Source organism: Amyelois transitella, chromosome 8 (genome assembly GCF_032362555.1).
Source record: "Amyelois transitella isolate CPQ chromosome 8, ilAmyTran1.1, whole genome shotgun sequence".
Lineage (NCBI taxonomy): Eukaryota > Metazoa > Arthropoda > Insecta > Lepidoptera > Pyralidae > Amyelois > Amyelois transitella.
Genome location: NC_083511.1, coordinates 842,597 through 854,895, shown reverse-complemented (window position 1 = coordinate 854,895; position 12,299 = coordinate 842,597). Strand labels below are relative to the sequence as shown.

Below are 12,299 nucleotides of genomic sequence, written 5' to 3'. Positions count from 1 at the left end.
CCCCGCAAGGGATATAGACGTGACCGTATGTATGTATGTATGTAATATGTATAGATCTTGGCTCTGCAATTCACCCCTGTATGTCATCCCCTCGTGAATTGAGAAGACACAGATTTGTCAATGACGTCACCCCGGCGCCTGGGGGCCGATTGTCTATAAACTGATTAATATCCGGTTGGAATGTGTTGCCGCATACGAAGTAATGTGATTTAAATCTGTATTATATTAATAATCGTATTAGTTACATACATATTGTATAATGACGTATTCATTCCTTGTGTAACGTTGTAACTTACCAGTGTTATGAAATTTTAAAATAAAACTATGCCAAAAGTATTTCAACGTTTTTGAATTAGGTATTTTTATTTTAAAATGCTTGATCATTAATGTATGCAAACGAGAATTAACACGAACACACCGTTTTTTACTTGACATTTCAACCGGGTTATACTGAATGCACTAGTTGTAAGTCATAACATGATACAGACTCATTGTTTCAGAATTCTGAAACAAAATTGATACCTTTTAAATTTTGTACATACATACATATGGTCACGTCTATATCCCTTTCGGGGTAGACAGAGCCGACAGTCTTGAAAAGACTGAATGTCTACGTTCAGCTATTTGACTTAATGATAGAATTGAGATTCAAATAGTGACAGGTTGCTAGCCCATCGCCTAAAAGAAGAATCTCAAGTTTGTAAGCTTATCTCTTAGTCGCCTTTTACGACATCCATGAGAAAGAGATGGAGTGGTCCTATTATTTTTTTGTATTGGTGCCGGGAACCACACGGAACTTTTGTTTTGGTTTATATCTGTTGTTGGTTGTTCATCTACATTCATAACTTACTCAATGCAAGTTCGTCCATTTTTCCAGATATGTCTCCTAAGTTAGAAAGTATTTTCCTCTACTATTTATTTATTGATTGATATTAAGTTGTAGCGGGAGCGATGATTCGGCTCGACCGCCACCAAAGGGAAGATCTTCCGCCAGGCTAGGTGTTATGCCTGGGGAACCGCGGCTCCGACGATGTTGTGTCGGAGGTTGTATATATAGCTCCAATCCGTGAAATCTTTGAAATCGCGTCTTAGATTCTTCGCTGCTATTGGTTGAGCGCGTCAATTTCTTCGCGATGATTGACAGTTATTGTGAGATTGGATGTTGTGACGAGTGGCGTAGAGATGTCGCCACAAAGTTATGAATGTGGATGAAGCGAAGGAAGTATGCAGAGATCGTGGCAAGTGGAAAGAGGTAGTCTCTGCCTACCCCTCCGGGAAGGAGGCGTGATTTTATGTATGTATGTATTAAGTTATGAATGTGGATGAAGCGAAGGAAGTATGCAGAAATCGTGGCAAGTGGAAAGAGGTAGTCTCTGCCTACCCCTCCGGGAAAGAGGCGTGATTATATGTATGTATGTATTAAGTTATGAATGTGGATGAAGCGAAGGAAGTATGCAGAGATCGTGGCAAGTGGAAAGAGGTAGTCTCTGCCTACCCCTCCGGGAAAGAGGCGTGATTATATGTATGTATGTATTAAGTTATGAATGTGGATGAAGCGAAGGAAGTATGCAGAGATCGTGGCAAGTGGAAAGAGGTAGTCTCTGCCTACCCCTCCAGGAAAGAGGCGTGATTATATGTATGTATGTATTAAGTTATGAATATGGATGAAGCGAAGGAAGTATGCAGAGATCGTGGCAAGTGGAAAGAGGTAGTCTCTGCCTACCCCTCCGGGAAGGAGGCGTGATTTTATGTATGTATGTATTAAGTCAGGATTCCCATTGTTCCAGGTCGGGCCGCCACCCTGAATTGATGGCGCGGTGACACAGCATGAGCGGGCCGCTCGCCGCGTTACTGCGGCTGCTTCTTATAGCAGGTGAGCTATCCCAAGCCATTACGTACATACATACATACATATGGTCACGTCTATATCCCTTGCGGGGTAGACAGAGCCAACAGTCTTGTAAAGACTAATAGGCCACGTTCAGCTGTTTGGCTTTAAGATAGAATTGAGATTCAAATAGTGACAGGTTGCAAGCCCATCGCCTAAAATAAGAATTCCAAGATTATAAGCCTGTCCCTTAGTCGCCTCTTACGACATCCATGGGAAATGAGATGGAGTGATTCTATTCTTTTTTATATTGGTTCCGTGAACCACACGGCAATTATACATTTATAGATATATACTGATTTAAATCACGCAATCAGTAAGCTATCCCAAACCCGAATTATATTATAAATACGAAAGTAAGAAAAAAAAAGAAAAACATAGGACCACTCCATCTCTTTTCCACGGATGTCGTAAAAGGCTACTAAGGGATAGGATAAGGGAAGGGAAGGAAACACCCCTAGAAGCACCCTACACAGAATGGAGGGGACACGCAGGGATGACAGGGAGCTTGCTAGCCCATTGCCTTAAAGAAGAATCCCGAGTTTACCAGCCTTACCCAGGACTAACCAAATAAAACCAAATAAGAGCAAATATTCTATTTACGAAGGTAACCCAGATTGATATTAAAGACTTTGGCACAGGTACATATGAAGATCTTATTACTATTAACCTGACATTCCGGCCCACGATTCAATTGTGTTTGTGACTCTTAGACATTTTTTTGTGAATGCTCCTCAATAAAAATCTAGAAAAAGGCGGTGCCCAGACACATTTATTCCGCTGAAGAGACGCGCCACTGCTTTGAAATAGCCAAAGTTTCGTAAAGGCGTGGCGTGTTAGAGATAAAGGGGAAAATATTTTTCATACTTCTATACCATATTTTTCAAGCGAGTGACTAACTTTTAATGTCTAGCCTAAGTGGAGGTGCCAACATTCTTTTTTCAATGTGATGTTTCGTTATTCGTAATTGTTTAAAGTATGAGTTTTACAGTGGAGGTTATTAATCATCCATCTGTTAATAAGAACATAATTTACATCTTCAACAGGCGGCATCAACTTCGGAAACCCATACGCCGGCGACGAACACGTGGACCTCAACCAAGTATGGGTGGACATCCCGGCCACTCTCGTAGCTTTGGGTGGAGACGTCCGCATTCACGTCCATGGCGTCACCAGTGGGAACCTTCGCGTCAGACTCGCTCGAGAAGACGACGATGGACGCGCACAACTAGCCACCATGCCATTAGCTCTGGACACAGAAAACAGAATGACCCTACCTTGTGGCTACTTCTCCCGAGGAGGCACTTACTACCTAGAACTAGTCTCTGATAAAGAATTCTTCGAAGATTACGACAGTAATAATATAACAGACTTTAGAGTTAAAAGAGATGAGGGTAGTATAATAGAAACGGGTGATAGCGTAGTGAAATCATGGAAGTTTGATGTCCTCTGGCCGTCTGCTAAATTGGATGTGACTCCAGAACAAATACAGACGTATCCTGAGAGGCAGGTGACGGCTATTCTGGAGTTCCCGAGGGTAGTGTGTACACCGGTGGAGTCGAGTGCGGACTTTTGGTTAGAACTGCTGTATTGTGGCCATTCAAGTGGCGGTGCTGTTTTGTGTGACGGAAAAAATACGAGTTCCCACGCTCACGTCTTGTATTCTGAACAGGTATATATTTTTTTATTTTATTTCTAACATAAAAGTCAAGTTTCTTCTCTGGTAGCAGAGACTTATTCTATTTCATTTTGTTTCATCTACATGCATCACATACTTAAGTGCATGCTCTTCTTACAAATTACTGTAATTTAAGACCTGGTATTTCAGTATTGCTTCCTTAATTTGAGTCTTTAAGACCATTTCCAATGATCTTAAATATGCTTTCAATTTACCTTTTTTTATTAATTCCTGCTGGCGATAATCTCGGTTTTATCTTCATCCCTCAGGAGAGGAACCGGAGTGTACCTTTTTATATGAACCCAGTCCTGTATGACCTCCACAATCTTCGTAGGAGAACTTTTATCCGTCACTACAAGAATATCGGTTTTGCAATAAAAATTCTTGACAACTATTAAAAACTTCTTGGTCTTACAGATGCACGGTTTTCCCGGGCGGAGGACGATGACCCTTCGCTGTGAGCTGTTTGGTCAAGCTGGGGACTACGCTTTGACCCTCAGGCCAGCAGCGGCGGCAGGGCCTCAGGACTTAGCCTCAGCTTTTATTAAGGTAACATCAAATTAAATTTTTGATTGATGAATGTGAAATTATCAGCATAATATTTTTCAACTATTGCAAGACTATCATTTCGAAAATTTCAGTTACTTTTTAGCCATAGGCAACAAGACTCATGAAATTTATTTCTCAACACCAAAACAAATAGGTATTTGTTGCCAATTTATTATATTATTGTCTTTCGGTATTTAATATTGTATTTTTTTTAACACCAGTTTAGAACTCACAGAAATCTGTTTCTATCAGAGAACCCTTTTGTAGTCTGTCAAATTTTGTGAAATCAAACAAACCACCGTCTTAATCAACTTTATGTTTATGAATGTTGAATATTATCCACTCTAAATAAGGGCTGACCGGGCTATAATAAGCTTCTGATAGTATTTTACCTTCCCTACCATGCACAGAAGGCGTTGTTTTTATAGAACTAGCCGTGGCAACTCCTACAATTTGTTGCCCAATAAACAGCGGCCCTCCAGAATCACCATCAAAAATGTATTGATTTTGAAGGGAACACTTTGGTGCAACATGCAATCGAGGACAACCAAGCCCATAGTGTTTTTTTTCACAAATTGTGTCAGAAATTACTCCACTACCAATTTGGAGTGGCATTTTATGAAACTCAATAATATGCTCCAACTCAAGTTCCGTGTCAGCGGGAGTAATTCTACCAAATCCAGCATATTCAACAGCTCTCCCCAAGATCGCTTTGTAGTCGTCTGACATGAGTTTTCCGTAGCGTTCCATGCTCAGTATCTCAACTCGAAGTAAGGCAATGTCATTCATAATACAAGATGGCCCCTTAAAAAATCCCGGATGTATAAACTTTTCTAAGGTTTTCGATTTACATTTAGTTTCATTGAGACTGAGTGACATATTACCCCACCTATCTATACTTATAATAAATCTATAGAGAGGTCAATTCTGTACATGGAATATATTTTCAAAATAACTATCAGGGGGTGATTAGTGATCGATACTGATGCCAAAAATGCAATCAGTAAAATTTTTGTCTGTCGGTCTGTCTGTATGTTCTTTATAGAAACAAAAACTACTTGACGGATTTTAACGAAACTTGGTACAGTTATTCTTCATACTCCTGAGCAGGTTATAGTATACTTTTCATTACGCTACAATCACTAGGAGCAGAGCAGTGAAAAGAAATGTTGGGAAAACGGGAGAAGTTACTTGATTTTTTAAGCTTCCGTCGCGTGTGCAGCCTTAATGGTTAAAGATACAGCGAAACCATGTATAACGGAAATATTCTACATAAAATTATTAAAAAAATATCCCAAGACAGCTTAAGTCTATCTTTTATGGTTGGCTCACAATAACACGTGTAATTCCTAATAGCTTAGCAGTTCGGAGATTTCTGTTTATATTTCTTTACTCTGACGTTTATAATACCAATAACACTCTCACTCATTCGTAATTCTTATAAGTTTATTAATATAAGTACCTATTCAATAAAAAAAGAATCATCGAAATCGGTATAGAAACACCAAACTTATACATGAAATAAAATACCCTAACAAGCCATCGCGCGTAAATACTAAAACGGTTGCCACGCTTGACGCGGCTAGCGGCGGCAGGGTATAAAAGGGGCAGGAGGCGAGCGCAAGCTTCATGACCAAGGCAGCCAGGGGGAGACCTCACGCAGTTCTCTCCTCCAGCCTCCCCCTGAGGACGAAAATCGGGATCTACCAAACGTACGTCAGATCCCGCCTCACATACGCGGCCCCGGCGTGGTACGCATTCTGCTCTGAGACCAACAGGAGAAGACTCAGCGCCCAAGAGAACCAAAGTCTGAGAGCAGTCGTCGGAGCCCCGCGCTACGTGAGGAACTCGACGATCCTCAAGGACCTGAAGTGGGAGAACTAGATATTCGAGAGGGCGGACGCGTCATCACACAGCCACCTGCGCGGCATCGCGCCGCTCTACGCCCGCCCTCCGGGCCGTCGGGTGAAACTCTCCCCTCGCTGCCTTGCGGCAGACGTCGTCGACCAGTGACGACGCCGCCGCCGATGGGAACTCCCAGTGTATGAAGACGTGAAGACCCAGGCCGTTACGGCCGCCCCATTGACCTGCCTACAGTCGTAGGCAGCGATGATGCCATTGAAGAGGGCTAAAAGTCCTGACCAATCTACTCCCACTCCCCTAAGGGAGTATGGGAAGACCCGAAGACGACAAGATAGTATTGCACAGGCGTTTCAACTTTATTTTCATTCTTTTTCTTTTGTAAGTTGTAGGTACATATTTCTGGTTATAATTCTATTAGAATATTTTTTTTAGTTTAAATAGGCACTTAGATTTATCTATACTAATATTATAAAACTGAAGAGTTTGTTTGTTTGTTTTATTTGTTTGAATGTGCTAATCTCAAGAACTACTGGTTCGATTTGAAAGATTATTTTTGTGTTGAATAGACCATTTATCGAGGAAGGCTTTAGGCTATATAACGTCTAGCTGCAACTATTAGGAAGAAATAATGGAAAATGTGAAAAAAATCGGGGAAGGAGCATCCTTGAGGGCTTCAATGACGCCCAAAATAACTATTCCACGTGGACGAAGTCGCAGGCACAGCTAGTACAAAATAAAAATGAGGATGAAAACAAGAGATCAAGATCTGTCACTACTCTTACATGGTAATTTTTTTAAACCATTGACAATGATCATCGTCGTAAATAATTGCAGCTATGAAATTCTCAGTTGTTAGATCTATACTTGCCTCGGGATCAAAAAGAAGCCTTTTATTTCTCCAAAGCCGTTCAGAAAGATTGATCTGATTATGAATTCTACGATCTTTAATACGAGTAACAAAAGGCAAAAGCTATAAAACTTGTACTTTTTTTAAAGAAGCAGCTAGTACGTATCATATTTTGCAGACCAGAATAAAGGCATTTCATTGACACAGTCATAACTAAAGAATTAAAATAAGGTGATTACATTATGTACTGATGCTTTAAGGGTCTCTTTGAGCTCAAGCAGTGCGATGCTGTTATCACAAACTGATTGTTCAACAGTGATCCTGTACAGAATCTTATGAATGGAACCTCAGGGTGTAATTTTCTATTGTCTATGAGGGCTACAACATATGGATACTTGTTCTTTATGTCACTATACCCATTTACCACTCTCAGTTTCGGAGTGAAAGACCTAATTTGATGGTTATACATTGCGATTTTTCTTACTGATGTTTCCAAGAAGACCATTAGCAGTAAACACCTGTAATCCGTACAAATTAAATTATAAATGTGAAGGTGAAGGTTTGTTTGTGCAACTTTTACGTCAAGACCAATGAACCGATCGTGATGAAATTTTGCATACATGTAGAGTGGAGTACTGTGATGGACATAGATTAACTAGAATAATATACATACTTTTTACTCGGTTTAAATAATAGAAAAAGGATCAGTGAGCTATAGGAATGTTGTGATGTGAAAGAAGATGCAGGGGCAGAAAATGGAAGGGTAGGCTAATATGAGTTGGACAGATTGAATGAAAATATATATATATGGTCACGTCTATATCCCTTGCGGGGTAGACAGAGCCAACAGTCTTGAAAAGACTGAATGGCCACGTTCAGCTATTTGGCTTAATGATGAAAATACAAGACAACTGAAATCAATTTGTAAGAAAAATCCTATATATTAGCGTCGTCTTCGATTTGTTCAAGATAACTTGAACAAATTTAATCTAGTACCTAAAAGGTCAGACTATTTGTACCCTTAATTGACAAGATTTATTATGAGAGGACTAAAAATATAGATTAGAATAGATTACAAAATAAGGGGTAATTTGGAGTTAACAAGAAAATAAACACACGCACGATCACCTCATTTCTTTAGCGAAATTCTACATATTTCTGCACTTTATACATTTATATATATGTATATATATATAAAAAGTAATAAAAAGTTAATCATATATATATATACATCACTACATAGTATAAAACAAAGTCGCCCATTTTGTCTGTAGTCCCTTCGTATGCATAAAACTTTAAAACTACGCAACGGATTTTGATGCGGTTTTCACTAATAGAAAGAGTATTTTCTCCGACAGGTTTTTATATATAATTGAAATACATTGAAACTATATTAGCTGAGTTATAGCGATTTATGTCCAAGAAGTCAGAAAAAAAATCTAATTGAAGATTGCATTTGTGCGTGCGCCGCTTATACCGTTGGATACAAGTAAGAACAATGTATAGCAAAAACATTGGTCTTTATTAGTTCTACAAAAAAGTCCGCGATGACATATATCCAGCTTTTTTATTTAAGTCACAAAAACTACTTTTCTGTATTAAAAAAACATTTAATTCGTTGGGTGATGTTTAACTGGTGATATAACCAATAATACATATATCCTTATCAAAATAAGTAAGTTCATCATCACGAGCATTTAATTTAGATTATTTTTGCAGTTTACAGTGTGTTATTTAGACATATAGTTTAGGAGATATCACGATATTAGTATTGCGGCACGGTACGGGCCGGCCGCGGCGGCGGGGGCAGCGTCCCTATAAGACAAAAAAAATCTGTACATTACTTAAATATTTTTTCCAAAAACTGCGATCAAAGAAGAGTCACAGAAACCAAAAAACATTTTAATATTTTAAACGCGGTTAAGGGAAAGAGAAGTTATTGTGAATGGAAAATTAGTATCCAATATGTGTTGGTGCGTTGACTGTATTTGTCGAAGTAGCGGGATACACGCAAACGAAGTTGCGCGGGTCAGCTAGTATATACATATATATGATTGATTAACTTTTTATTCAATTTTAAATACCAAAGCTTTACTTACCTCTGAACAATCTTTTCATTGGACATTGTATGTGTTATATTGTCTTTAAATTATAAATATATACGGGATATACTTAGTTTGTTCAACAAAAAATATTTTATAAGTTACAAATCTGCATTGAAAATATCGATAATAATTCTTTTATAACATTCCTCTTGATGTATTGGTACGATCACAATCTTTATTGTATTTTTTTACTGTAAATGCAAATGTTAATGTATTGCAATAATGTAACCAAATGTTTTATATATTTCCTTTTCTTCGTTACTGTTTGGACAATTTCATTGTGTAGTAGTACTTCGAAATGTTTCATCAGATCCTTACATATTTAATATTTAAGATAGAATTGAGATTCAAATAGAGACAAGTTGCTAACCCATCGCCTAAAAAAATCCCAAGTTTGTAAACCTATCCCTTAGTTGCCTTTTACGACATCCATGGGAAAGAGATGGAGTGGTCCTATTCTTTTTTGTATTGGTGCCGGGAACCACACGGCATTTATTTTATTAAAATCACTTAAAATATAGTTTTTATAACACCTAGCCTGGCGGAAGGTCTTCCCTTTGGTGGCGGTCGAGCCGAATCATCGCTCCCGCTACAAAACTGTGCAATTTTGCTACCTCTGGTCTATCACTACAGAATCTGTCCACGCACAAAGGAATTTAATATAGCCTGTTATTTCCCAATTAAGTGGAAGAGAGACGCCAATATCGAATTCCATCACTGATTTTATGGCAGGAATGTAAGGAATGAAAAAATATTTCTGTCTGGTTCTGGGCACTTTACAACATACATACATACATACATACATATGGCCACGTCTATATCCCTTGCGGGGTAGACAGAGCCAACAGTCTTGAAAAGACCGAATGACCACGTTCAGCTATTTGGCTTAATGATAGTATTGAGATTCAAATAGTGACAGGTTGCAAACCCATCGCCTAAAAAGGAATCCCAAGTTTGTAAGCCTTTCCCTTAGTCGCCTTTTACGACATCCATGGGTAAGAGATGGAGTGGTCCTATTCTTTTTTGTATTGGTGCCGGGAACCACACGGCACTTTACAAAAGGTTCACTATATATCTTTTCCATGGATGTCGTGAAAGGCGATTTAGGGAAAGGCTTATTAACATAAGATTCTTTTTGTAGGCGATGGGCTAGCAACCTCTCGCTATTTTAATATCAGTTCCATTTTTAGCTGAACGTGGCCTTAGTATTTTCAAGGCTGCTGTCCCTGTCTACCCCGCTACGGATAAAGACGTGATTGTATATATATGTTTAACATATTAAACCGAAGTTTGGGGGGAAACGAATAAATGCAGCCAAGTAAGTAGACGTTAAATATGGTCGCATAACTCGGGAATCTTCTCAAAACTTATAAGACTTAAGTATTTTTCTAATAACAAACAAATCGAAAAAGATATAATGTATCATTGTTTTCGTTTAAAATTAAATTAAAAAATCATTTAGATACTTATAGCTGCGTAGCTGGCTTTTGATACAAGAAATGGACAGCCATCATTCTTAATACATATTCTTAACTAGCTGTGCTCGCAACTTCGTCCGCGTGGAACAATTATTTTGGGCATCATTGAAGCCGTCAAGGATGAATAATTTTCCCCGTTTTTTTTCACATTTTCCATTATTCTTTCGCTCCTTAAAGTTGCAGCGTGATGTTATATAGCCTTCCTCGATAAATGGTCTATTCAACACAAAAATAATTTTTCAATTCGGACCAGTAGTTCCTGAGATTAGCGCGTTCAAACAAATAAACAAACAAACTCTTCAGCTTTATAATATTAGTATAGATATAGCTTAAGATTGATGTGATGAGGCAAATATCCATTGGGAGAGCGTGTGTTTTTGTTATACTTAATAGCATAGCTCAGATTGCGAACAAACAAATAAAATAAATGGAAAAGTTAGGAATACTAAGAAGGACTTAGAGATTTCTCCTGTCATCCCGAAAATGTACTACTTATACCCGAGAAACAAAAATAAAACGACATTATGCACGGGCAAAAACTTAGTCCTACTAATATTATAAATGCGAAAGTTTGTATGTCAGGATGTCAATATGGATGTTTGTTACTTTTTCACGCAAAAACTACTGAACCGATTACGATGAAATTTGGTATGTGGGTAGCTGAACACCCAGAATAACACATATGCTACTTATTATCCCAGAGTTCCCGCGGGATTGATAGGGTTTCCATGCGGAAGAAGTCGCGGGCGGCCTCTAGTTTGTAATAAATACGAATCCGTGTGCAAAAGCCATAACAAAATAACATGTAACATACCAAACGAAATTTCTTTCTCCTGAACCGTGAAAACCTTTGGATAATATCAGCTGAAATTCGATTGGCAAAAAACCTTTGAATATGAAACTCTGGCTCATAAAAGGCCGAATAAACTCCGTAAATATTTAGTTTCCCCCTCAGGTCGGCCATAATTCAAGCAGTTCGCGATATTTATGAGAGTATGTTTAATTCGTTCAGAAATTTGGTGAAAGGTAGGCTACTCGGCAGTGTTCGAGACAAGTCGGATATATTTTATTTTTATCGGAAAATCAAAACTACATACATACATATAATCACGCCTATATCCCTTGCGGGGTAGACAGAGCCAACGGCCACGTTCAGCTATATGGCTTAATGATAGAATTGAGATTCAAATAGTGACAGGTTGCTAGCCTGTCGCCTAAAAGAAGAATACCAAGTTTATAAGCCTATCCCTTAGTCGCCTTTTACGTCATCTATGAGAAAGAGATGGAGTGAGTCCTATTCTTTTTTCTAATGGTGCCGGGAACCACACAGCATTATTAAAACTACCTAGTTTGATATCCGAAGCTGATATAACCATTCCAGCCTCTGTAACAAGGCACGCGCGACGCCCTTATATCGCGCGGAAACCTATCGCTGTCCCGTTTCACGTCATTGTAAAAAGCGAAACAGCGATAGTTTTCCGCGCGATTAAAGTGGCATCGCGCGTACCATAGTACGGGAACAAGATTGTGTTATCAGTCAAACAATGGGATGTATTCCAGGGGGGTGTGTAAGGAACTTAACAGTGATTTTATGTTTGTTTTGGTTCATTTTAAATTATTTTCAAGGAGTCTTTTTTTTGTCGAGGCTCTCTTGGGCAAAGCAAAGCTATTCTTTGAAAGAACTGCTACATCATATTAAACCTAGACTAAATCCTAAATTATAATTATAATTATGAACACGATATAATTATAGATCAAGTCAACAATGTTTAAATTATATTCAAATGATGATTTGATGAAATAGATTAAATTTTAATTTTATACTCCAACAAAGAGCAATCAAATTCATTTATAATTAAGATAGTTATATCAATTTCTATTGTTTAGTTTT

General features: G+C 38.4%; 1 protein-coding gene across 1 annotated transcript in view; it reads left to right on the top strand.

The window, feature by feature from the left end:
• The window catches only part of LOC106137362 (uncharacterized), a 221,204-nt gene that overhangs the window by 179,601 nt on the left and 29,304 nt on the right, over positions 1-12,299 (top strand). The window contains exons 6-8 of the mRNA XM_013338174.2: positions 1,788-1,873; positions 2,935-3,560; positions 3,984-4,115. Of these exons, the coding sequence (XP_013193628.1) occupies positions 1,828-1,873; positions 2,935-3,560; positions 3,984-4,115 (804 nt within the window). The 5' untranslated portion in view covers positions 1,788-1,827. The remainder of the gene's footprint in view (positions 1-1,787; positions 1,874-2,934; positions 3,561-3,983; positions 4,116-12,299) is intronic.